At 47.8% G+C, this 27,107-nt stretch overlaps 1 protein-coding gene across 1 annotated transcript in view; it reads right to left on the minus strand.

Moving 5' to 3' along the window:
- The window catches only part of STK24 (serine/threonine kinase 24), a 127,098-nt gene extending 100,333 nt beyond the window's left edge, over positions 1–26,765 (minus strand). The window contains exon 1 of the mRNA XM_003279208.3: positions 26,673–26,765. Coding sequence (XP_003279256.2) covers positions 26,673–26,714 — 42 coding nt within the window. The 5' untranslated portion in view covers positions 26,715–26,765. The remainder of the gene's footprint in view (positions 1–26,672) is intronic.
- Positions 26,766–27,107: the final 342 nt, after the last annotated feature.

Genomic DNA, 27,107 nt, shown 5'->3' on the forward strand with positions numbered 1-27,107 from the left:
CATACTTTCTCTTTTTTTTTTCTTAGCACTTTTATCCTACTCCAAACTAAATCTTTCTATCACGGCTTCTTTCCCATTATTTCATGTAGGAGGGAGGAAGGAAAAACCTAACCCTTCTCATCTGTGTCAGGCAACCCAAACTACAGTCCACTCTGTGAAGAGACCCACCTGCCTGGAATGCCCTCTACCCACTAGCACCTTCAGGAACTGCTCAAATGCTGACTCCTCCAGGAAGGGTTCCTTTCTTTCACCCAGTTTGTGCCTGTCTCTGGTTACTATTAGCCTGGACTCCAATGCTTGCTGGAATGTCTGCCCGAAGCTGACCTGTGAGTCCATTAAGGACAGCAGGTATAGCGTAGGCATCTTGCCCAGGCTCCACCATGGTGCATTAAACATAGCAGACATTCAATAAATCTTTGTTGAGAAATGAGCATCATGTCTCATCAGGAATATGAAAGGCACTTAAGTGCTGGCAGAAATTGGATCGTTTGAGGGGTCTTGGTTAGAGGTTCGTGACATTGCTGATGGAACTGCTGCTATAAGGAAGGAAAAAAAAAGTCAAATGGCCTTCGCAAGCCTTCTCTTCAGCTCTAAATGTACGATAGTGAACAATCCTTCGCAATTAAGAGAACCACAGAATCCTTCCTCTCCACATTAGTTACCCCTGGGGAATAAAATCATACTTCTGTATTGTCTAATTTTTAAACAATTCGTCATTATTGATTCTATATTTTGAATAAATTAAACTTCATAATAGCTTGATTTTTATTAAAAGGAATCTTTACATCAGTAGGGAGAGGCACTATGGGGTATTTTCCCCTCCCTACAGTGACCACCCACAGGGACAGGGATGATGGGAAGGGACGTAGACCCTGGACGCTGGGTACCAAATTGATCAGAAACATGGGAGAAGCTGTGGTCAGCAAGGTGGGGACAGGCCAGCTGGGGGCACGAGTGGCTATGGGACAGCAGAGAGGCAAACCAACTGCAGCTGAGCGGGACGAGGTCGTCTTCCACTCAACCCAGCTGGGAAAGGGCTAAGGGAAATTTGAGGCAGAGAAAACAAAGCAGGAGGCCCTCCTTAGAGAAGGACACGTATTCAGCTTTTAAACCTGGCCTTGAAGTGAATGGGGGAACAGAGGACCAAAAAGAGCTGTGAGAACTGCCCATTAGAATCTGACCTTGTGGAGGTCCAGGGTGGCTACCGAGGGCACCTCGAGAACCCCAAGGACAGGCAGCTTTCTGAGTGGCAGACCAGCCAGCGGGACCTAGGATCTGCTACTCCAGAGAAACTGCCTTCGGTCTAGTCAGAAACCGAAGCAGCCAACAAGGGGAAGATGGCATCTGCAGAAAACCACTTGAGTAGGGCCAAGAGGACACGTTTTCAGGATGCCCTCACTGATTTCCAGGCAGTGGAACTATCCTGTAGGACGCTCCAGTGGTGGATGCATGTCACTACACATTTGTCAAAACCCACTAAACGTACACCACCAAGAGTGAGCTCCAGTGTCAGCGATGGATTCGGGTGATGATGGCATGTCAACGCAGGCTCATCAGCCGTGACAAACGCACCACTCTGGCACAGGATGCTGACACCAGGGGAGGCCCCGTGCGTGTTGGAGCCAAGGGGATGGGAAATCTCTGCACCTTACACTCAATTTTGTTGTGCTCCAAAACTGCTCTAAAATAAAAAATAAAGTTTATTTAAAAAATAATGACAGCCACCACAGTAGGCTAAGCTCCAGAGTCCCTGTGGGTTGCGTGAGAGCTGGATGGGCACTCAGCAACCCTGGGCCTTGCTGACGAAAGGGTGAAGGAGGTCCCCAGAAGCCGATGGGGCCAAAGTCATCACATGCGTTCATGTGCAAACCTGCCAGTGGGGAGCACAAGCAGCAGTGCCCAGAGGCTTCGGGAGCTCCTCTGAGTTTTCTCAGAGGTGCTGGCAGAGGTGGAAGGCCACATCCGCCAAAGAGAAAGAAAAGGTGAAGACGCAAACAAGGTGGGCCAGGCCTGTCAGGAAGAGAAATGAAACCTACATCTCTCCCTCCAGGGAACGAAAAAGCAGCTAAAGGATTCCAGGCACCCAAGAAGCCTCCTTTGGCCTTTTTCCAGTTCTGTTCTGAGCATCACCCAAAATTCAAAGAAAACATCTCAGCCTATCTGTGGGTGATGCTGCACAGAGACTGGGAGGGATGGGAGAGATGACACTGATGCAGATGCCCAGTAGCCTAGGAAAAGGAGGAGCAGCACGAGAAGGATCCTGCTGCAGGCTGGGCTGAAGGAATGCCCGATGCAGGACAAAGGGAGTTTCTGAGGCTGAAAAAAAGCAAGAAAAAGGAGGAACAGGAGGCTTGGCTTGGTGGCTCATGCCTGTAATCCCAGCACTTTAGGAGGCCAAAGTGGGCGGATCACCTGAGGTCAGGAATTTGAGACCAGCCTGGCCAATATGGTAAAACCTCACCTCTACTAAAAATACAAAAATTAGCCAGGTGTGGTGGCAGGTGCCTGTAATCTCAGCTACTGCAGAGGCTGAGGCAGGAGAATTGCTTGAACCCACAAGGCGGAGGTTGCAGTGAGCCGAGATCGCACCACTGCACTCCAGCCTGGCTGATGGTCGATGGAGCAAGACTCCGTCTCAAAAAAAAAAAAAAAAAAAAAAAAAAGACGAGACAGGGGAATGAAGATGATGATGATGATGAATTGGTTCTGGTGCGTTTTTTTTTCTTGTCAATAAAGCATTTAAGCCCCCTATATGCAACTTACTCCCTTTAAAGAAAAAAACTGAAATACAAGGCTGTGAAAAAATAACAACAAACGTCCTCATTATTCCAGGAAACCCCCCAAACAGTCCATACTTCCCAAAGACATTTAATACCTACTGCTCTTTACAGAACAGAACTTACTTTAAAACAGGACGTTTCACTTTAATTACTAAAATTACCTCTGACTAAAACAGCAACAACACAGGCGCTCCAATACAACCTGCCAGGTTGTACTCATGGTCATTCCAGACCTCCAGGTTATCTAAAACACTGCACCTCTCACAGATTAAAGCAACTAAAAGCAAATCACCTAGATAAAACTCCAAAATCCCTTTCCCGATTAAACCTGGCATTTTAGGCCGGCCGCCAGTGGCTCATCCTTGTAATGTGAGCACTATGGGAGCCAAGGTGGGAAGACCGCTTGAGGCCAAAAGGTGGAGACCAGCCTGAGCAAGGTAAGACTCCCATCTCTACAAAAATAAAAAACAAACTAAAAACCTGGCATTTTAGAATGCTTAAGTCATTCAAATATTAAAGAAAATTGTTAGGCCAGGCGCGGTGGCTCACACCTATAATCCCAGCACTTTCGGAGGCCAAGGCAGGCGGATCACCTGAGGTCAGGAGTTCGAGACTAGCTTGACCAACATGGTGAAACCCAGTCTGTATTAAAAATGCAAAAATTAGCCAGGCATGGTGGCACACACCTGTAATCTCAGCTACTCAGGAGGCTGAGGCACAAGAATCACTTGAACCAGGGAGATGGAGGTTGCAGTGAGCTGAGATAGTGCCACTGCACTCCAGCCTGGGAGGCAGAACGAGACTCCGACTCAAAAAAAAAAGAAGAAAAATTGTTTAAGAACATGATCACCCAAAATATCCTAACACTGCTTTTATCTTTTCTTATTACACTTGGTCTAGTGTGTATCTTACAACCTAGCCTCCATCATAGCTGACTATAATCATGACCTGCTCTTTACACAGTGAATGTTCAGCTCATGCCATCCCTTTTCCCCTCATGTATAACTGGCACAACATGCCCTGCCTTCCGGGCAGCACACACAACCCTATTGTTGGATAACCATGTTTAAAACTCACTCTTGGCCAGGCGCAGTGGCTCACGCCTGTAATCCCAGCTCTCTGGGAGGCAGACGCAGGCAGATCACGAGGTCAGGAGATCAAGACCATCCTGGCTAATACGGTAAAACCCCATCTCTACTAAAAATACAAAAAATTAGCAGGGCATGGTGGCAGGCGCCTGTAGTCCCAGCTACTCGGGAGGCTGAGGCAGGAGAATGGCGTGAACCTGGTAGGTGGAGCTTGCAGTGAGCCAAGATCGCGCCACTGCACTCCAGCCTGGGCGACTCTGTCTCAATAAAAAAAACCTCACTCTCAACAGAATATTCCTGAATGGTTTTAACCAATTGAAAAACGTCCTACACATATCAGCCTCCCTGTCTTTTTTTTTTTTTTTTTTTTTTTTGAGACGGAGTCTTGCTCAGTCACTTAGGCTGGAGTGCAGTGGCGCGATCTCCACTCACTGCAAGCTCTGCCTCCCGGGTTCCCGCCATTCTCCTGCCTCAGCCCCCCGAGTAGCTGGGACTACAGGCACCCACCACTATGCCCAGTTAATTTTTTTTATATTTTTAGTAGGGATGGGGTTTCACCATGTTAGCCAGGATGGTCTCGATCTCCTGACCTCGTGATCCACCCGCCTCAGTCTCCCAAAGTGCTGGGATTACAGGCGTGAGACACCTTGCGGGCTATCAGCCTCCCTGTCTTATGTAAATGTCTTCCTTTCTCTAGATAAGGTCTTTTATCAGCATATTCCTGACGATGTGCCGGGATAAGAAATTCAAGAAATTCGGTCCCATACTCAGGACCCACTTCAGGAAGAACTCTATCTTTCCCGACTTCTCCTCCTTCCCCGGAGAAATGTCAGTCGCATGGCCTGGATTTCCCAGCAGGGCTGGCAGGGGGCATGGATTGGCCAGAGCCCCACTCCTCTTGCCACAGAGATCAGTCCAGGGTTAAGGACTATGCTAGGACCCTCAGCACTTGCCTAAGAACTTGCGCTAGAGCCACTGAAAAAGAGGTGTTCTTTGTTCCCCAGGATCACATCATTAAGGCTGGGTGCTGCGGGCAGCCGTCTTTATCATTGGCTGGGGCACACCTGCCTAAGAAGTAAGCCCTCGCGTTCCACTGCACTCACTGGAAGTCAAGCCCACTGCAGCCCTTTCAGTGCTGTGAGCAGATCAATCTCCCCTTTTTCTTTTGGCTTAAACTAGTTGAGGTTGTTGTTCTTTTGCCTACAATCGAAAAAAAAACAAAAAACAAAAAAACACTGTAACACAATGAGTATGTGCCCCAATGGTGAGTATCAACACCAGCCAGGGTCATGCCAGCCACCCTGGGCCACACCAAACCAGGGGGGCAATGAGGATGTACCCCAAGGATGACTATCAACACCAGCCAGGGTCATGCCAGCCACCCTGGGCCACATCAAACCAGGGGTGGTAAAAGCAGCACCACTGGAAGCCCAGAATCACCCACCTGGGTTAAAATGAAAGTCTGCTGGGTTTAACTCACCTAGAGGCTTCTACCTGATTTTTGCAGGTGCAACCAAGACCGAGGCTGTTTAAACAGCCTTAAATTCTGCTATGCAACTCACTGGAAAACCACTTTAGGACCCACTTCGGAAGTGACCGCCACGAAACTAGACAAGAGATGTAGGGTCAAAATGATGCATATATTAGGTATGTGGAGCTCAGGCACATGATTTGTCTAATAAATTTGTTAAAAGAAACTCCTGTCATCTAAGAAATTACAAGCTACTCTTGACTTACGACCAGCTGACACACTGTTCCCACTGGTGATCAGCCACCCACAGCACCTCGCACCCCATCCATCCACCTGGGCCAATGCTGCTGCTGTGTGGACACTCTGGGGCTCACATTCAGACCAGAACCTGCTTTGCCTAGCAGGTAAAGCTAGGTGGAGTAGCCAAGTGTGATGAAGTCTGGGCTCTGAAACACGGGCTACTCCCTCTTCAATCACCCTCTGTATAGTGATCACAGCCGTCCCATGTTGCTAGCACAAATGACCTAATTAATCAGTCACCAGCCTCAGTCCCTAGCCTGAACTCTTCCACCAGCTTCAGACCCATATTTCTAACTGCCTGTTCATTTCCTCCACCCACAATCCACTCATCTGAAACAGAATTCCTTATCTACATAGGATCTTCATCTTCCATGCTAGTCATCAGCCCCATGGACTTGGGTGTGTGGGTGTGTTCATTCGCCCCAGGGCACCTCCCTCCCTCCATCGCCATCATCACTGAAGCCTGCCCCCCTTGCCCCCACAGCTCCCTCCCTCGAAACCCTCCTCCTCCCCACCCACTGGTGGCACAGTTCGATCTGGCATCAGCTTTTACCTGGGCAAATGCAATGGTCTCCTGGCTGGGGGACCAGCCTCCTTCCTTTCCAGTCTAACCACCAAACTGTCAACGCCCAAAATGGGTCTCATTCTGCCAATTCAAATTTCCCAGAAATGTCACATCACCTAATAGGCTAAAGCCCAAACCACTCAGCATGGTCCCATGGGTGACAGTGACAAGGTAGTCTGGGAGCAGGTATTTTAGAACCAGATATGATCTGGTCCTGGACTACCTTCTTCAACATATGTGTCTTGTTCTCCCTTCCTTTCCCCTGAAGTCCGGCAGAATTGGATTCCTTGTATTTTTCCAAACACTCTGTGCTATTTAAAGACACCATGCTTTTGAACATTCTAATCTGTCTGGATGCCCTCTGCCTTTAAAAGAAATTCTTCTAGAACAGAGCTCAGCCATTGTTTCCTTTATTAATCTTCAGCCGGCTACGTCTAGATATTTAATTACCCCCTCCTCTGCGCTACTTCTGAGCCTTATACTTCCATAAATGCATTTTTTCCCACTGAAATGTATGCGACACATGTGCCTCTGCTACTGGGCCATAAGCTCCTTGAAGACGGAGCTGTTAGTCATCTAATCCCAATGCCAGCACTGCACCAGACATATGACAGATCCCTCTTTAACTCTAAACACCATCTCCTATGCCTTACAGTGGCTGATATACTACCTATTAGGTATCTATTCAGATCAACACACATCTTTCTTCCCATAATTAAGAAGGCCTACCGGTTTTAGGAACGATTAGGAATACTTTCCCAGCATCCAGCTGAGCAATTTCGACAGGAGGAATCCTGTTTTCATGGGAACTACTGAACCCACTAGAGGGGGTGCAGCAAAGAGGAATGCAGTAAACACCAGAGCGGTACAACACCAGGAGGGCACTACAATGAAGAAGGGGGTACTGCAGGGCACAGCCAGTCCTGGCACAGCCCCAAAGACCAACCTGAACTAACCCAGAAACCTGCACCCAGAAACACAAAGAAAACTCCTCCTCCTCCTCCAACTCTCTTATGCCAAGTAGCTTCCTGCCTTCAGAGCCAGGAACTTAACTCTCACATAGAACCAGGAACTTAACTCTTACATAGATTACAGTTTACAGACTTTGGAGTAAAGGGCTTTTCTAGCCTAGCCTCACAACTTAACTGCTATTTCCAAACTCCTTTCTATACAAAAATATGCAGGCGACTAACCAACAAACTTAAAGTGAAATTGGGAATGTATTTGGGAACAATCCATATATTTTAAACTTTATTTCTTACAATTGAAAAACTGTGCTTCTTTTTGCATCAAACAACAGTGACCACAGAAGTAAATTACAGTAAAATATTAATATATCCCTAGGCTGGGGCGGTGGCTCACACCTATAATCCCAGCACTTTAGGAGGCTGAGGCAGGCGGATCACCTAAGGTTGGGGGTTCCAGACCAGCCTGACCAACGTGGAGAAACCCTGTCTCTACTAAAAAAAAAAAAAAAAAAGTACAAAATTAGCCAGGCATGGAGGCACATGCCTGTAATCCTAGCTACTCAGGAGCCTGAGGGCAGAACAATCTCTTGAACTCAGGAGGTGGAGGTTGCACCACTGCACTCCAGCCTGGGCAACAAGAGCGAAATTCCGTCTCAAAAAAAAAAGAAAAAAGTATATTAATATATCCCTGATACGGTTTGGCTGTGTCCCCACCCAAACCTCATCCTGAATTGTAGCTCCCATAATCCTCACGTGTTGTGGGAGGGACCCAGTGGGAGGTAACCAAATCACGGGAGGGGTTTTCCCGTGCTGTTCGCATGACAGTAAGTCTCACGAGATCTGATGGTTTTATAGAGGGCAGTTCCCCTGCATACGTTCTCTTGCCTGCCAACATGAGATGTGACTTTGCTCCTCTTTCGCCTTCCACCATGTGAGGCCTCCCCAGCCATGTGGAACTATGAGTCCATTAAATCTTTTTTTTTATCAATTACCCAGTCTCAGGTATTTCTTCATAGCAGTATGAAAATGGACTCATACAATCCCTTCCTAGTTTTTGACATGCTATTAAATGGCCACAAAGTCTACACTTACGTACCATTTTTCCTAAAATAGCAAAGATCTTTACAACAAAGCCTGACAACACTCCCTCTTTTTCTTGAAGTGTACTTCTATCCAAATAGTTTCCATTTCTCACAAAAGTTAAATCACTAAAGACAACCAATCATACCAGAAAGAAAAATTTGAAAATCTGAACAAAGAGAAAAAGCAAATGAGTTCCAGCAAAATTCAGGAGCACTAACTTCTCATATCTCGTATCACTGAAAGGAAAAAAAAAAAAAAAAAAGCCAGGCACTCTGGCATGCACCTGTAGTCCCCACTTTTGCAGCCACGCAAGGCTGAGGCAGGAGAATCACTTGACCCAGGAGTTCAAGTCCAGACTAGGCAACATAGTGAACTCCCATCTCTTAAAAAACAGTAACAATAGGCCGGGCGCGGTGGCTCACGCCTGTAATCCCAGCACTTTGGGAGGCCGAGGCGGGTGGATCACGAGGTCAGGAGATCGAGACCACGGTGAAACCCCGTCTCTACTAAAAATACAAAAAATTAGCCGGGCGCGGTGGCGGGCGCCTGTAGTCCCAGCTACTCCGGAGGCTGACGCAGGAGAATGGCGTGAACCCGGGAGGCGGAGCTTGCAGTGAGCCGAGATCGCGCCACTGCACTCCAGCCTGGGCGACAGAGCGAGACTCCGTCTCAAAAAAAAAAAAAAAAAAAAAAAATGCCGGGCGCGGTGGCTCACGCTTGTAATCCCAGCACTTTGGGAGGCCGAGGCGGACGGATCACGAGGTCAGGAGATCGAGACCACGGTGAAACCCCGTCTCTACCAAAAATACAAAAAAAAAAAAAAATTAGCCGGGCGTAGTGGCGGGCGCCTATAGTCCCAGCTACTTGGACAGGCTGAGGCAGGAGAATGGCGTGAACCCGGGAGGCGGAGCTTGCAGTGAGCCGAGATTGCGCCACTGCACTCCAGCCTGGGCGACAGAGCGAGACTCCGTCTCAAAAAAAAAAAAAACCAGTAATAATAGAAGGGTAGTAGTAAAGGTCCATGTCCCTTATCCAAACTTTCAAAATCCAAAGTCTCCGAAAACCAACAGTTTTTCCAACTCCTCTGGGACCTAAACTGATCTGATACCAGTTGGCAGCAAACCCTGAAATGATGTGCAGCTACTCACAGTCTCAGTGCCAACAGGCAGACACCTCCCTCGACGCTCCAGTCCTCGTGGGGCACTGGGCACAGCCAAGCATCCACTCAACGCTATTCAACGCTATGGCTCAATATTGCCCCTGACCCACTTATGCACCTTGTACAGGATGAAAACTTTATACAAGGAATGTATTATTTCAATGACTACTGCCCTGCCATTCAAAATGCATACAGTATGATTCTGCTGAAAAGCAGACTGGTCCTATTTTGGGGTGAATGTTCATTCAGAGCAGTAATTTTAAGTCATAATATTGGCACTTATCCTGCAAATCTCCTTCTCATCTGAAACTTTTAACTAAATCAACAGGCTGAAAAGAAACACAAGATATAACAGCTATTTTAAACCAGACTATTTACCACATATTTATAAAAGATTCATCTAAAGGACAATCAAAAACATAATTCTGGCCAGGCACGGTGGCTCACACCTGTAATCCTAGCACTTTGGAAAGCCAATGCGGGTGGATCATTTGAGGTCAGGAGTTCGAGACCAGCCTAACCAACATGGTGAAACCCCTTCTCTACTAAAAATACAAAAAAATTAGGTGGGCATGGTGGCACATGCCTGTAGTCCCTGCTACTCGGGAGGCTGAGGCAGGAAAACTGCTTGAACCTGGGAGACAGAGGTTGCAGTGAGCCGAGATCACGCCACAGCACTCCAGCCTGGGAGACAGGGCAAGACTCCGTCTCACAAAAAAAAAACCAAAAAAACAAAAAAACCCCACATAATTCAGTCAGGCAGAATTCTAGCTGTTTGTCCTCCTCAGGCTCCCGCAGCCACTTCAAAGTTAGCCAGAGCCTAGACACAGCCAGGGGAGTGGTTCTGCTGTCTTGAGTGAATGCTTACTCACACTCTCACGGAGTATATGTGTGGGCCCAGTCTGCAGGCAGTGACCCCTGTTTCGAATACAACTGGGCAAGGGGTAAGGTGCCCAGCAGGAGTGTAACACCACAGTGTGGGTATTCTCACTTAGCAACCTAGGCAAAGCAATTAACTACATAAAACTCCTTAAATAACACACTGCTTTCCAACAGCACTGCCGGGGTGAGAGGAGGAGAGTCATTTTTTCTTTCTCCAAAGGCAAAAGAAAGCAGCAAGGAGGTCGGGCACAGTGGCTCATGCCTGTAATCCCAACACTTTGGGAGGCCAAGGCAGGCAGATCACTTGAGGTCAGGAGTTCAAGACCAGCCTGGCCAACACGGTGAAACTCCCTCTCTACCAAAAATACAAACATTAGCCGGACATGATGGCACACACCTGTAATCCTAGCTACTGGGGAGGCTGAGGCACGAGAATCACTTGAAGCCAGGAGGCAGAGGTTGCAATGAGCCAAGATCACATCACTGTACTCCAGCGAGGGCAACAGAGTGAGACTCTGTCTCAAAAAAAAAAAAAAAAAAAAAAAAAAAAGAAAGAAAGCAGCAAGGTTATTCTTTCTAACCAGCAGAGCCAAACAAGTATGTATCTCTGGCTGGTACTCCTCTGTCCTAAAGATGGGGCAGGGCTGGCCGGGTGCAGTGGCTCATGCCTGTAATCCTAGCACTTTGGGGGAGGCGGGCAGATCACCCGAGGTCAAGAGTTCAAGGCCAACCAGCCCAGACAACATGCTGAAACCCCATCTCTACTAAAAATACAAAAATTAGCCAGGTGTGGTGGCGTGTGCCTGTAATCCCAGCTGCTCCAGAGGCTGAGGCAGGAGAATCGCTTGAACCCGGGAGGTGGAGGTTGCAGTGAGCTGAGATCGCACCATTGCACTCCAGCCCGGGTCGACAGAGTGAGACTCCGTCTCAAAAAAAAAAAAAAAAAAAAAAAAAGATGAGGCACGCCTTGTATTAAAGGAGGCACAGAAGTCAGTTAAGACAGTAAAACAATCATCATGAAAACCATATGGAAATGTGGGATGATATTTATGACACAATGCTGAATGAGAAACAATATAAAAGTGTACCTACATTATGACCGCAATTACTTAAGGAAATGTGTGTACGCAGACAACTGGCAAATAAAATAGGAAGAACTCCATACTCCAGTAGTGGGATTCTAGATGCTTTTGCTTTAAAAATGCTTTAACGGAGATGGAGTGAAGATATTTTTCTGGGTGAAGGTTCCCATTTCTGTACGATCCTCAACCCCCCACTTCACATGATTCTTTTATAGACCATGTATGCATAACGGGGCCAGGGTAGGAAACGGGACTCGCACACCACAGCCAATAAGCAACTGGCTGTTCCGTTGGTTTCCAAAGGCCCCTACTATCACAAGTCCTAAAGCAGAAAGGAACGGAATTACTACTACTCTGATATAAAATGACAAACTCAAGAAGTATCATTTTCGGGGAATTTCAAAAACACTCTCATTTGATTGCCATAGCTAATATTAAGAAATCATCTATGCAACAGGTCATGTAAAAAGTACTGAGGTTTTTATCATTTTAAAAGGGTTCCAGGCCGGGCGCAGTGGCTCACGCCTGTAGTCCCAGCACTTTGGGAGGCCAAGGCGGACGGATCACGAGGTCAGGAGATCGAGACCATCCTGGCTAGCATGGTGAAACCCTGTCTCTACTAAAAATCCAAATAATTAGCCGGGCGTGGTGGCGGGCGCCTCTGGTCCCAGCTACTCGGAGAGGCTGAGGCAGGAGAATGGCGTGAACCCGGGAGGCGGAGCTTGCAGCATGCTGAGACTGCGCCACTGCACCTCCAGCCTGGGCGACAAAACGAGACTCTGTCTCAAAAAAAAAAAAAGGTTCCAATATTTTATCATCTTAAGTAACATTTCACTCCAATTATTTTCCAGGATGCTCAGGGTAAACTGTTCTTCTTGGAAATACAAAGGAGAAAAATCATTTCTGACCAGGAGTGCTACAGTAAAGTTTCTTTTAGGTTGCTGACTGATGAAGCCATTTTACAATGAAGAGAAGGGACGGGAGTGGTGGCTCGCACCTGTAATCCCAGCACTCTGGGAGGCCAAGGCGGGCAGATCATGAGGTTGAGTTTGAGACCAGCCTGACCAACATGGTGAAACCCCATCTCCACTAAAAATACAAAAATTAGCCAGGCGTGGTGGTGGGCGCCTGTAATCCCAGCTCCTCAGGAGGCTGAGGCAGGAGAATCGCTTGAACCCAGGAGGTGGAGGTTGCAGTGAGCCGAGATCACACCATTGCACTCCAGCCTGGGCAACGGACAGACTCCATCTCAAAGAAAAAAAAAAAAAATTTAGCTTGGCATGATGGTGCATGGCTGTAACCCCAGCTACTTGGGAGGCTAAGGCAGGAGAATCACATGAACCCAGGAGGCAGAAGTTGAAGTGAGCCAAGATCACACCACTACACTCCAGCCTGGACGACAGAGTGAGACTCCCTCTCTTAAAAAAAATTAAAAAGTAAAAAAAATTAAAAATGGAGAGAAAATAACATATTTTATATGAACATACCTGCATGCACAGAAACGTCTGTATATTTGGGGGTTGGGGAGCTTCTCAAGCCTTCTCAGGCCTCCCAAGAAATGATTTGCTCCACAACATACACAGTAATGCATCCCAGAGGAAGGAACCACGGATGCCACTTGGAGAACTAGTTTTCAACTGAAGTTGTTTAAACTATGTGATCACTTTATGCCTCCAGGGAGGCATATGACCACTTCATGCCTCCAGGGAAATGAAATCTCATCCCACAACATCCCAGGCTAGCACCGATGGCCCCAGGTCAATTTTGGGAGTGTGTACCCAGAATACCGATGCTATTAGATGGCACACTTCAATTGCATCCTCTGCCTTTATTCTTCAGAGATAAACACAGGCAGTCGGGGAACCGAGGCCAGGAAATGCAAGTAGTTTCACTTCACAGAAGCTCATCTTTTCTTGCAGAAGACAACATAGGGGAAGGCATTCTGAATGACACAAGTTGTTTTAGAAAGACTTCAGATTCTTCAATAACAAAGGGAAAAAAAGAGCCCCAATCTCTGTAACTCCTCTTCCTGACATGGTCAATCCCCTAAATCTGTATAATGTGCTGTTTACCCTTGTATTTTAAAATGCCGTATATAAACATGTTTCCAGGCCAGGCGCGGTGGCTCACGCCTGTAATCCCAGCACTTTGGGAGGCCAAGGTGGGCGGATCACGAGGTCAGGAGATCGAGACCATCCTGGCTAACATGGTGAAACCCCATCTCTACTAAAAACAAAACAAAAATTAGCCGGGCATGGTGGCGGGTGCCTGTAGTCCCAGCTACTCTGGAGGCTGAGGCAGGAGAATGGCGTGAACCTGGGAGGCGGAGCTTGCAGTGAGCCGAGATCGCGCGCCACTGCACTCCACCCTGGGCAAAGGAGTGAGACTCTGTTTCAAAAAAAAAAACATGTTTCCAATTCCTCATGTAATGAATTGTAACAAGCCTCAGAAAAACTACAATGCACTTAAAACCAAAAGCAAAGCCAACAACCCCAAAACCCTCAAATAAGAAAGCCTGGTAAATTCAAAGTATAACTAATTCCAGTACACCCTAATAACAGACGACATTATTAAAATAAACAGGGGGAGGGGGGATAACAGAGAAATAGAGATCACTTCTGAATCAAAAGTCAAATCAAGTATACATAAAAGCCAACATCCCAAACATTGAAAACTCTACTGACATGAAATACTTTTTCCCATTCTGAAACATACGTATGGTATTACATTTAGTTAAGTGTTAAATACAACAGCTACTGAGAAAAGAAAATCAGTCTTAACCAAAGACGGTCATTTCATCAGTGGGAAAAACACGGGAGGGTATGCCCTTCTCACCCCTACGGCATCCCAGCACCTGGATCTAAGAGGAGCTGGACAGATGATACAGAGCTTGCTCGGGGGCTTCCCCTTACGAGGACTCCCTAGGCAGAGGAAGGCAAGGGGTACTGAGTCTGAGAATCCTGCAGTGGCTGAGCAAGGGGAGGGGTAGGTTCAAAGGCCCAGGAACAGGCGCTGAGCCTTGGAGGACCACAGGGAGCTGAGCCCACCCAGGGCAGAGGAGCTGAAGAGCAGAGAGGAGGAAGCTGGGTACTAAAAAAGGGCCTGAGTTTTAGGGTGGCATTTACATCTGATCAGGAAGTCAGGAGCAGCGGGCAATACCACAGTTAAGAAAAGTTATCCTGACAAATTTGAGAATTATCAGGTTCAGAGCATTTGTTCTAGTTCGGGGTTTTCCAAAAGGACTACTGCACCCTAGGTCTGAGAGATGCACTCCTTATGAAATAAGGTTCCAAGTGGCACACAGTAGCACAAGCCTGTAATCTCAGCTACTTAAGAGGCAGAAGCAGGAGGACTGCTTGAGGCCAAGAGTTCGAGCCCATCCTTGGCAACATAGCGAGCTTCCCATTTCTAAAAATAAAAATAAGGTTCCAAGGTCAAAAAGACATGGAACACACATCCTCTGCCCCCAACAGGTTTATAAATACATGCTAAAATAGTAAAGGCTCTAATGAGTCTTATAATTAAAAGCCTATTCAGTTCCCAAAGTTAGGTCAGTGGTTCCAAAGTTAGTCTTTGTAAATACAAGCCATAAGCTGCAAGCACTGATTTTAGCTTGCTCTGCTTTTCAAATGGGCAAGGCTACCGTGTGCTTCACTAAAGTGGGGAGCAATGGGGATTCAGGATTATTTTTAATTCTCCAGCACAATGGTTCTCAAAGTGTCATCCTCGAGGCGGCAATACACCAGGACACTTGTTCAAAATACAAACTCCCTCTGAGACGCCCAGAATCAGAAACTCCAGGGCAGCAAGGCAGAGCCCACGGTCTGAGTTTTATCAAGCCCTCCAGGTGACACTGATTGGTCTTATATTCGATTAGAGGGCTGGGCGCGGTGGCTCACACCTGTAATCTCAGCACTCTGGAAGGCCGAGGTGAGAGGATCACTTGAGGTCAGGAGTTTGAGACCAGCCTGGCCAACAGGGCAAACAAAACCCTGTCTCTACTAAAAATACAAAAATTAGCCTGGCGTGGTGATGGATGCCTGTAATCCCAGCTACTAGGGAGGCTGAGGCAGGAGAATTGCTTGAACCCGGGAGGCGGAGGTTGCAGTGAGCTGAGATCGTGCCATTGCACTCCAGTCTGGGCAAGAGAATGAGACTCCGAATCAGAAAAAAAAAAAAAAAAATTGTATTCGATTAGAGGGTACTTTTTCAGTTATTTCTTCACCATCCAAAACAACACAGTCTGGGCAATACCTGAAAGGCAATGAACAAGAGTCAGTCAGCAGCTCCATGCCCACCCTAAGGAGGTGGGGCTCAGAGCTCACTACAGAGAATGGAGACAAAGGAACAGGGAAAACATCTGAAAGTCCAAGTCACCGCCCCCCACACCCACAATCCTAAATTCCAGGAAGCCGGTTAAAAATAATCCAGGAACAAGTTTCCCGATCAGCAGGAGTGCGCAGACAGCGCAGCACCAGCCCGGTGGGCTGAAGGCCCAGGGCTCCCTCTGCTCCAGCACCAGGCGGTGGGCATGGGGGTGGCAGCCAAGGCCAGCTACCTCCTCTCACGCAGACAACCGCCACCAAGAAGGCCTGGCCCCTCAGGCACAGGACCACAAGGACCCACACCGCCAGCTGCCCACCTTGCTGTGCCAGGCACTCTGCCAGCCAGAAGCACGCCAGGCTAAGGGGGAAGGACCTGCCCCCAACGAAATCGAGATTTTTTTTTTCCTCACAAAAAATGAATAATTATGAAACATGAACACACTCTTCTTTAAAGGTTAAAAAAAAAAAGGAAATAAAAATGCCCAAAACACCCTCTGTTCACAGCCCTGAACTGAGCTGTTTCACGGAGGCTAGAGGGACAATGTGATGGTCAGGAGGGCAGAGCTGTGTTGGGGATGTGGTGCAGGGAATCTGACACGCCAGGGAGCGGGCAGTTGGGAGGAAGGAAAAGCACACACATGCTGGCCTCCCAGTCAGGGCTTCCGCCCCAGTGACGCTGTTTTTTAGCCGAGGCCTTGGGCAGGTTTCATAAGCCTCGGTTTTCTCATCTGTAAAATTAGTCTGACAGCTGTTCCCTCAGCAGAGACCCTGAGGGTTCACCAAGGGGCCTGGCCCTCACTGAAGGAAACTCAATCAAAGCAGTCCCCTTCTGACAAGGCTTCCCATTAAGGGGAACAAATTCCAAAGATGTTTATTTTCTAGACTGACATAAATCCAGCCACGCCACAGGCTCAGTTACTCCTTCCACCTACCCACAGCAAGCAACAGGGAAGCAGGTGGGAGAAGAAAGCTCTGCTGCAGAACTGCTGAAGTGAGGCTTTGTGCTACCAGCTTTTTCTATGTGAATTACCTCTCAAGAAATATTTGGTACCAGGAAACTGCATCACACATACTACAGGAACGCTCAAACAATACCTTTCTTCATCCGGAGTTCAGGTGGCAGTTTAATAACTTTGAAGTCACCACATTGAACACGCTTCCAAAGTTCGACGAAACTATACCTAAAATAACTGCGGGCTAAGGCTCAGTCTCCAAGTTCCAGACTGTTTTTCATTTCTACTCAATGGTTCATTGCTGTAAAATTCTACCCAAGAAAGTACTCTGTCCTTAAGCAAGAAATCGCTTGAAGGCTACACCCCAAAGAAGAGCATTCCCTGTTTAGATACGCACCCTTCGAGTCCTCCATCCATTAACATGCTATGGATTTATAGCCAGCGCTGTGCGGTGCCCCCAGCGCGCAGACACCACTGACTCTGCAACATGCAATCTGCTAACACATGGCCACTGGGACAGCCACATAACACCCGGGCCCTCTGACGGGCTATTCAGCATCTGTGGCACACGTGTGCCCCAGTCCTGCACCGACCACCACGGAACATACGACCAGACTGACGCCACCTCCGCCCTGCCAAGAAGCACATACTCAATTCTGGACCAGGGGGTTGGAACCCCAAAGCATCATAAACGTAAGCAAGCGTTTCTCCAGAGAGATCCTATGAGGCTCCTGGACATGGTTCTGTGTCCACAGGATCTCGGGACCAAAAAAATGAGAGAAACAAGAAGAGCAGATTCTCAGGTCCAGTTGGGGAGGTGGAGGCCACCTGTAGAGAGATGGAAAAATAAGCAGACATGTATACTGCTGTTTATTTACAGGGAGAAAATAAGAGGCACAATCTCATGATGAAGAGAACGGAGGCTCCGAGTTCTTGCCCGCCGCCCTGGCCCAGCAGTCAGTCCTAGCCCTTGGAATTTCTTCACCTGTCTGGCCCTGTCTTTATTCACCTATAAACTGAAGAACAGCAACTTGGAGGTAGAGGGGTCACACAGACAGCAGCATCTAATTGGGTCAATCCTGAAATCCCACTAAAATCATAAATCTAAAAACCACCACATACCTGAAACAGACAGAAGACAACTGCAATGAAATCTCAGAAGCTGGAAAGTAGGTAGTGGTTTAAAAAAAAAAAAAAAAAGTGGGGGGTGGGGGGAGTAGAGGAGACAACACTAAACCAGAGGTGCAGAGAGCAAGGAACTTTTTTTTTTTGGAGGCAGAGTCTCACTCTGTCACCCAGGCTGGAGTGCAATGGCGCGATCTCGGCTCACTGCAACTTCTGCCTCCTGGGTTCAAGCAATTCTCCTGCCTCAGCCTGCCAAGTAGCTGGGATTACAGGCGTGTACCACCATGCCTGGCTAACTTTTTTGTTTTTGGTAGAGAAGGGGTTTCACCATGTTGGCCAGGCTGGTCTCGAAATCCTGACCTCAAATGATCCACCCGCTTCGACCTCCCAAAGTTCTGAGATTACAGGCTTGAGCCATCGCACCCGGCCAGCAGAGAACTAACTTAACTCACAGTGCTGGACCTAACAACTCACAGTGCTGGACCCCCAGCTCTCAGGAACTGACCGCACCAGGTCCCTCTGCCGGGGGAATGAGTGAACCAGGCAGAGCCTCAAAGTCAGCTACGGAAGTGGGTAGACAGCCAGATAGCTTGCCCCACATCTCACAGCTGGCCTCCCAAAGTCAAGGAAATGATAAAAATATATTATCTGCAATGGAAGGAAAAATTGAGGATATATGGACCAGGCCGCAGCAGACACAGCCGGAAGCAGAGGCAGCATACTTAAAAACAGGGAATGAAGGTCGGGCACGGTGGCTCACGCCTGTAATCCCAGAACTTTGGGAGGCCAAGGCGTGTGGATCACCTGAGGTCTGGAGTTCGAGACCAGCCTGATCAATGTGGTGAAACCTTGTCTCTACTAAAAAATACAAAAATTAGCTGGGCATGGTGGTGGGCACCTGTAATCCCAGCTACTCGGGAGGCTGAGGCAGGAGAATCACTTGAACCCAGGAGGCAGATGTTGCAGTGAACCAAGATCATGCCATTGCACTCCAGCCTGGGTGACAGAGACTCCATCTCAAAAAACAAAAAAGAAAAAAGAATATTTGAGGGCCGACGCAGAAGGTTCACCATCCAAGTAATAAAGTTTCAGAAAGAAAGAACACAGAAAATGGAAGGGGGGAGGGGAATCAAAGAAAAAAATCAACGAAAAGACCTGAGTCGCTTCACAGAAAGGGCCTAACCAAGTATCTGTTCACGAGAAACGAAAACAGCCCCACTCCAAGCCACATCATTGTGAAACTTCAGAACACAAGGAAAAAGTTCAGATCCCATTAGGTCCAGGAAGAATAGCACAGCCTGCACACACACAAGCCGGTGCTGGCGGGGCCTCCATCTTCAACAGCAACACTGGAAGCTAAAATACAGTGGAGAAACACCTTTAAAATTCTGGAGGAGATGAATGTCCACCCTGCAATTTTACACCATGCTAAAATATCAACTGAGGGAGAAGGAAAAAAGAAATTTTTGAAAAGCCTGTCTCCCACGCTGCCTATTCACAGAAAATGGAGCACTATATGCCCAACCAACACCATGGCATAAACCAAGAAAGGCAATGACAGGAGAGACAAAAAAAAAAACCAAAAAACAAAAAAAAACAGATATTCAACACAAGAGAGCAGCAGAAGGAACCCAGAGGACGAGGGCAAAGGAAGACCAGAGGATGGGGGCGGCACAAGGAGCATAGACGATACGCAGGTGACAAAAGGCACAGGTGCCACCCGAACTTCCTAAGACAAGGTTGCAACAACTGCAGAGTGCTGGGTTGAATGAGAAGCATTACCAAAAGAAAAGAACTCCAAAAGAGATCTGATCAGTAACTACGGTTGAGTAATAATGGCTGGGCTGCGGATCCGTCTGCAGTCCATTAATGTACACACTGCGTTCTGACCTCACTGACATTACCACATCTCTCTGCTGGGGGAGAGGGGAGAGTCCGTGTGAGGAAAAGAAGCAAGCGGAAGAGAAGTAAATCCTCATCTGCAGGGTCCAAAGTCTACAGACAATGCCTGAAACCAGGGAAAAAAAAAAAACACAGGCAGCAATTTTTTTTTTTTTTTTTTTTGAGATGGAGTTTCACTCTGTCACCCAAGCTGGAGTGCAGTGACACCATCTCAGCTCACTGCAACCTCCGCCTCCCAGGTTCAAAGAATTCTCCTGCCTCTGCCTCCCAAGTAGCTGGGATTATAGGCACCCACCACCACACCCAGCTAATTTTTTTGTATTTTTAGTAGAGACAGAGTTTCCCCATGTTGGCCAGGTTGGTCTTGAACTCAAGTGATCCACCCGCCTCAGCCTCCCAACGTGCTGAGATTACAGGCGTGAGCCACCATGCCCGGTCAATTTCTTAATGTTCCTCATAAACTAAGGAGTAACAAAAACAAAAATCAACCAGGAGAGATCAAAGGGGCTGCCCTCGGGGGGAATAAGAAATGGAGGGAAGTGGAAGCAGCTGCTACCTTTCCCAACCAACCTTACAAAACTATCCATTAGACATTTCTAAATAGAAACTAAACAAAATCCTAAGTAATTACAAATAAAACAAAGGATGTGGACCTGTAACAGTTCTTTCAAACCTTACGGCCTAAAATTCTCTTAAAAAACAGGAAGAGACTTAAAATAATAGGAAGATAAACCCCAGCTACATACTTGGTAAGCACTAATTTAAAACTTGAAATGTTCCCACAATGTATTCAGATACCAACAGGGCGCAGAACAGAAAAGGTTTCTTTTGCTGACGAAGAACCCTCAAGAAACACAATGGAAGATCTCTAAAGTCAACAATGTTGTTCCCTGGGTGCGCATAAAGTGACTGGCAACCACCAATTTGGGATATTTCACAGTTTGTACCAAGCAAAGGCATATCTCAGTTTATGTCCCCTAATTTAAACCTTGCAAACTAGGGAGCCATTTAGGATTAAGAAACTCCATAGTCACCCTCAGGAGGCAGGTTTTTTTATTTTTCCCAAAGCATTTGGCACTGATATTTTTTATAATTTCCACTGCAAAAACATGAATTATGGGAAATGACTGCTACAAACTGGTCCGACGACAGTGGCTAACTCTACGCAATGAGACATGGATAATAGAGTGCAACTTCTATTTCCTGCACTCACGCCAGCCACAAGATTCCATTAATGATAATCAGCTCAGTTAAGGCATTTAAAAAAAAAGCCACAGAAAGGTGGCTTGGGTGTGGTCCACTTCCTGCAGGTAAGGAGCTTCCACAAGGGCAGCTCTGAATCATCGGGAGTAATCGCCCAATTAAAGAGCTAAGGGGCCTGTTTCTCAGGAGACCATCGGACGCCTGGACTCTGGCTTTAGAGTGTGTGTAACTGCACAAGCACAGCAGAAAGCAGCACTGACCATCGACAGGCTCCTCCCCTCAGTAATTGCTCACCCTGCATCTTGCACCAGGGTCCTGGAAAAATATTGAACTGAAAATGAACCTCAACCTGCACCACATTAGGCAGCTCAGCTCTACACATCAGAACGCAGCTCCAAGAGGAGCATCAAAGTCAGAAAGATGGTGGGAAAGCAATGCCAGCCGCCACCTGCCCGTAACTGCTCAGCGAAGTTAGCAAGCTAGAAAATCTCATCTGACCAATTCCTACTTGAAGGTCACTTGGTTCTATGTGAAATGCCATCAAGAATACTCCAGATCTGAGACTGGACTCCTCCAAAAGTTTGGGTTTTTCTAATGTAAATAAAACCTTGTGACCATCCTCCCCCTCAAAAAAGAACACTTTCAAGCAAAACAAATTCTTACCATTGTTACATTTTGGAACACGGAGTAGTGAAAACAGGTTTTTGGGTTTTTTTGACACTTACATGGGCAACTAACAAAACAATAACTAATAGTAACTGAGTAATTTTCTTATTACTCTTTAGCACTGATCAGCAAAAAGGATCATAAAGAGGAGTAATGAGATACTATTAAACGTTCGCTGAGAGTTCAAGCCACGAAGCTGAGTGAACGCTAAAAAAAATCCACTCAGGCTGTCCTACTGACACCTGGGCTCCCCACTCGCATCCCTGGGCTTCCTCTTCCCTGAAGTGCTGCAATGCCTTCTAAAGGGGCACCCAGCATTCCCCACACCTGAGAAAGCAGGAGCCCCAAAGAACAGGAGATCACCTGCTCAAAAATGTGCCATACTTCCAGCTGTCTACAGATGCAAGGCCTCCCCCAGGCACCCCACTGCCTCTTCAGCTCTAGGACCCATATAGATCTAGCCCACCAGAAGCTGTGTCACCGCTTTCCAACCACGTGCCTTTGCTCACTGTGTCCTCAGTCACTGCAACCTTCTTCAGGCACGTGCCCCAAGGCAGGCAGCCGACCTCTTGAGGACAGGATGGACTGAGGCTCTGAACTCTGCCTCCCACGGCTCCGGGCACTATACTCTGCAGGATCCCCTGTGCAGTCCAATGCTGTCAGTCACCAGAACACACTCCACAGTTCAGCAAGTCCCCGAGGTGCTCTTGGAACCCACGTCTCGGATGTCCTGACTGTCCACACCCAGTGACACACCAACCTTCCCCCAGGGTGCAGATGGTAACAGGGTAACTGGGCAGGCATCTCCCAAGGAAGGAACGGAAAAGAACCCGTGGAAATGTGACACTAACAAGAAAAAAAAGTACAAGAGCACTTAAGCCACAATTAAATGCAGCTGTCCTGTGTTTGCCTTCATTTCCCAGACTCCCAGAGTGCACAGGCTTCCCTAGGGTGGAGCAGAGCACTTGAGAAGAGCTCCCCATGTTCCCAAACCGGCCATTAGACACCCGTCTCACTATCCCGATGCAAGGGGCATTCTCAGCAAAGGTCTATTTATCCAAGCAGCAAGAAAAACAGAAGGGGAACGAGGGGGACAGGATGATGTTAACAAGGAGAAACTTCAGGTTTTTAAGCTATTCTTCTAAATTATCTGTATTTTCAAATATGAAACTATGTTAAAGCTACAACTTCGAAACATGGTAAATTAACCAGGCCCTGCAATATGCAATACATGTGACATGTATAATTCAGTATTTTTCAAACTGTGGGTCAGGAACCAGTGGGCTGTGAAATCAATTTAGTGTTGCAACCAGCTCCTTTTTTAAATATACCACAACAGCACATCACAAGCACAGGCTGAGCATCCCTGATCCAAAATGCTCCAAAATAAGAAACTTTTCAGCGCCAACATGACACTCAAAAGGAAATGCTCACTGGAGCACTTCTGACTTCGGATGTTCAACAAGTATATAATGCAAATATTCCAGAATTCGAAACACTTGTGGTCCCAAGCATTTTGGATGAGGGATACTCAACCAGTAGTAAGGATTAGTACTGTCTCCTGAAACTTGTTTTTGATCCTGATGTAAAACATATTTCTTACATGGGTCACGGTCCAGAAAAGTTGAAAAGTGATAAAATTTTGTAACAGAAACGTGCAAACCAAAATCTCATTTTTAAATCACATTTCTGCAAACTCAAAGCCAATCGGTGTTCCTGCCTCCATCTGAAGCTTTTTTAATCTCAATTGAGTGAAACAACAAATGCTCAATGAAAGACGGAGTACTTAAAGCCACAGATCAGCCTGATTTCTTTGTTTATTTGTCACTATATTCATTCAATTTATGATGTCTATTTTTTTCCCCTACTGAAATATAAAACTGGGGTTTAAGAGAAAAAAAAGGAAAGGCTTCAGCAACTTTCATTAAACATTTACTTAAAATGGTAACCTCATTCAGATCTACCACTTTCAACCCCTCCCCTAGGACCTGGCACATGAAAGTTCAATAAGGGTTGCTGATTGAATAAATTAAAAAATCAGCCTCCTATTTCTAATTTCTTTAGCCAATCCAACTGGCAACGAGATAAACTTTCATGGTTGCAAAAGTAACCATAAAACAGTAACACTGCATGATGAGCGGGAGTAGGAGGCGTAGTAGTTTCCAATCACAAATTTGCCACATAATATATGATCTCACCTTGGTCAGTTAAGTCTCCCTTGGTCTCCACATCTACAAAATGGTACAATATCATCTACATCTCAAACGGTACCGGTAAGAATCGATAGGCATAAAAATCATTTGCAAAACATTGAAAAATGGTGTTTATACTAACATGGTTATTTTTCAAGCATCCTTGCCTAGGCCACCTGAATTCACTCTGCATTTTTTTTTTTTTTTTTGAGACGGAGTCTCGCTCTGTTGCCCAGGCTGGGGTGCAATGGCACAATCTCAGCTCAACGCAACCTCCGCCTCCCGGGTTCAAGCGATTCTCCTGCTTCAGCCTCCCGAGTAGCTGGGATTACAAGCATGTGCCACCACGCCCAGCTAATTTTTTGGATTTTTAGTAGAAACAGGGTTTCACCCTGTTAGCCAGGATGGTCTCAATCTCCTGACCTCAGGATCCGCCCGCTTCGGCCTCTCAAACTGCTGGGATTACAGACTCTGCTGTCTTTCTAAGCCAACTCCTTATAAGCCCTGGTCAGGAGACAAGAAAAAGGGAGGGCTATGAGGCCTATCAGAGCAAGCCATAGAAGAGATACGGACTTCTCTCCTCCCATTTAGCAGACAACAGTCGAAAGCAGGTGTGCTTTTAATGGAATCTTCAGCAACAACTCTTAAGGAAGCCTCCCAGGGCAGTAGCAACTGCTAATTTGAAGTAGAAAATAAATGTGCTTGTTGTTTTTCTTTTGTGGGGTGGGGGAGGAGAAAAGAATGTTCTTCCCCAAATGATACACTGTTACCATACAGTCTGTAGATGTACTTAGGTACAGGAATGACTGGCAGAAGCCAACATTCCTACCTCTAAAACTGTAAAACTGTAACAGTTGAAAATCTGATCTTTTCTGCTGAGAAACACTTACCATCTTTCATACTGAGAAAACAAAATAAAAACAGTTTCCATGTAACACAACCTAACAGATACATAATAGTTGAGAGGCAAAGTTATTAAGGAAATGTATCTTCTTTTCCCAAGATTTAAGAACTCTGACCCACTCAAAAAAAAAAAAAAGCTGAGGACAAAAATGAAAAGGCGAGATACTAGATATCACCTGGTAACCATCTGATACTGACTTCACAGCACCAGCCAAAGGGGCTTTAGTACCTTTTCAAACTGATTCGCTATCCACAAAGGCCAATTAACCTAGTAAGTGAGGCATTTGTGCTAGATTCCAACCTGATGACCACGGTATAAATATCAAGCTAAAGGAAATACTGATAAAACTTTTTTTCAATCATTACAAGAGTCCTTCTTGCTCCATTGGTAAGAAATTACTTTTTTCACCCAGTTCACTCTGACCTACACACCTCTAAATTCATACCAAAGCGGCTTTAGAAAATACCAAGAAACCACATCTGATTGTTACCCAGCAGTCAGAAGTTTAGGTTTTGAATGCATGCTAAATTCAACGCTCCTTAAATGAGAGTCGACAAAAGAATATTCTTCAAGCATCTTCTCAGTCACTCTTAATAACTGTTACTGCTTAAATATATATATGTATTTACTGCTTAAACATATACACACACATATATATACTGCTTAAATATATATATATACACACACACAGACACACATATACACACACACACACTTGGACTAAAATTCTAGCTGCCATTAAAGTGGTAACTTTGAGTTCCTATTTTTCCAGAATTCAAACCTGAACAGTGAAATCCAGTTTTCTTTTTACGGTTTCAAAAAAAGAAGGGAGAGGGATGATCTCACTGGAAGAGGCGGGCAGACCCCAGAGGCAGTCCCAGGTCTGGGCACTGTGCTTCTCAGCCCTCAAGACACAGGGAAGGAGCCTGTTGGTATCTATAAATCAACCAGTAATCTACTTGGATGCTTTTGGTTTTCTTCAAACACTTAACGTTCACTAAGCTAAACTGGGAGAGCAAACTTTCATGACATATCCTAACTGTATCCTAAGATTTCAATCTTAAGCATTTTGCCACCATTTCTGCGCCTACAAACTTTGCAAGAGTTAGCCAAGGACAGTGGCTTTGTTTTTCAAAGGGCTAAAAGCAGTCCCCAACGGCAACGAAAACAACAAAAAAAAACCTTTAACTTATACATGTAAATTTGAAATTCAACTCCTCTCCACTCCCCAAAAAGTCACTGGTAGGCCAAGATGTCACCAAGTACCGAAAGAGAGGTTTAGTGGGCGAAGAACTCCTGTAAATGCAACCAAGTCTCAAAGTGAAAGTCCAGGGTCCCGGGGCCGGGCCGGGCCCGGGACCCTGGTGCGCGGCTGTCCGAGGGATTCCTCCTTCCAGAAGGTTTGCAGCTCGCACTTTACCCCGGTCCGCAGGTGCACGGGGGCTCCGGGCAAAGCCACTGCAAGTGAAACTCGAGGTTACACCTTCCTCCCATCCACCCTGCCTACTCCGCTCGGGCCCGGACGAGTCCAGGCGCGCTCCCCGTCCCCGCCCTGCCCAGGTCTCCCGCCCGCCCGCCCGGGGGTGGGGAACGAGCCTGGGGGGCGCGTCCTGGGGGCCTCCGCCAACCCGGCCCCCACGCAGGGCCCCGGGACCCGGCGGGGGCCTCCAAGGGCATCGCTCCACCTCACTTCTCCCGGGGACAGGGCCACCCAGGGCCTGCAGCTCCGTTAGAATGTTGGGGCGAGGGGAGCGCGGAGAACGAGGCGCCCGCACCCCCACATCCGGACCCAGGCCGCGGTCCCTACGGCTCCTGCACGCACACGCCGGAGACCTCGGCCGCTGGAGCCGGCAGGGACGCCCAGGGACTCGGACTCGGACCCCCTGCCGAGCCGGGCGCGCGGGGAGCCAGGCTCCGGCGTGACCCCGGCCGGCTGAGCGTGGGGGGGCGCCGTGTTGATACCGCCAAGTTGCCGCTTCCGCCCCGGTCGCGCATCCCCGGCCCCGCGGCCCGCGCCCGCCTACCTGCATGCCGGGCAGGCCCGACTGCACCGGGGAGTGAGCCATGGCGCTCAGGACGGCCACTTCCTGGGACGGGACGGCCGGGCCGCGACGATCCGCGCGGGGCGGCGAGGCCCGCGGGCCGCGCGCAGCCCTCGGGCGGCGGGGCCGGCCGGAGCCCAAGGCCACCCCAGTCCCGGCGGGTCCCGGCCGGGCGGCGGGGGCTCAGCGGCGGGTGGCGGGCCGCGTCTCCATGCACGGCGCCGGGGAGGAGCTGCTGGGGGTGCGGGGCCTCGCGCGAACTGCCGCCGCCGCCGCAGCTGCCGCTACTGCTGGGCTGGAGCCGGGCGGCCTGGGCCCGCGCGCGCTGGCCGCTGGAGCCGGAGTGGGCGCGCACAGCCCGCCGAACCCGCGAGCGCCGAGCGCGTCCCGCCCCGGCCCGGCCCCCGCGCCCGCCCC

The sequence above is a fragment of the Nomascus leucogenys genome, chromosome 5, assembly GCF_006542625.1.
Source record: "Nomascus leucogenys isolate Asia chromosome 5, Asia_NLE_v1, whole genome shotgun sequence".
NCBI lineage: Eukaryota > Metazoa > Chordata > Mammalia > Primates > Hylobatidae > Nomascus > Nomascus leucogenys.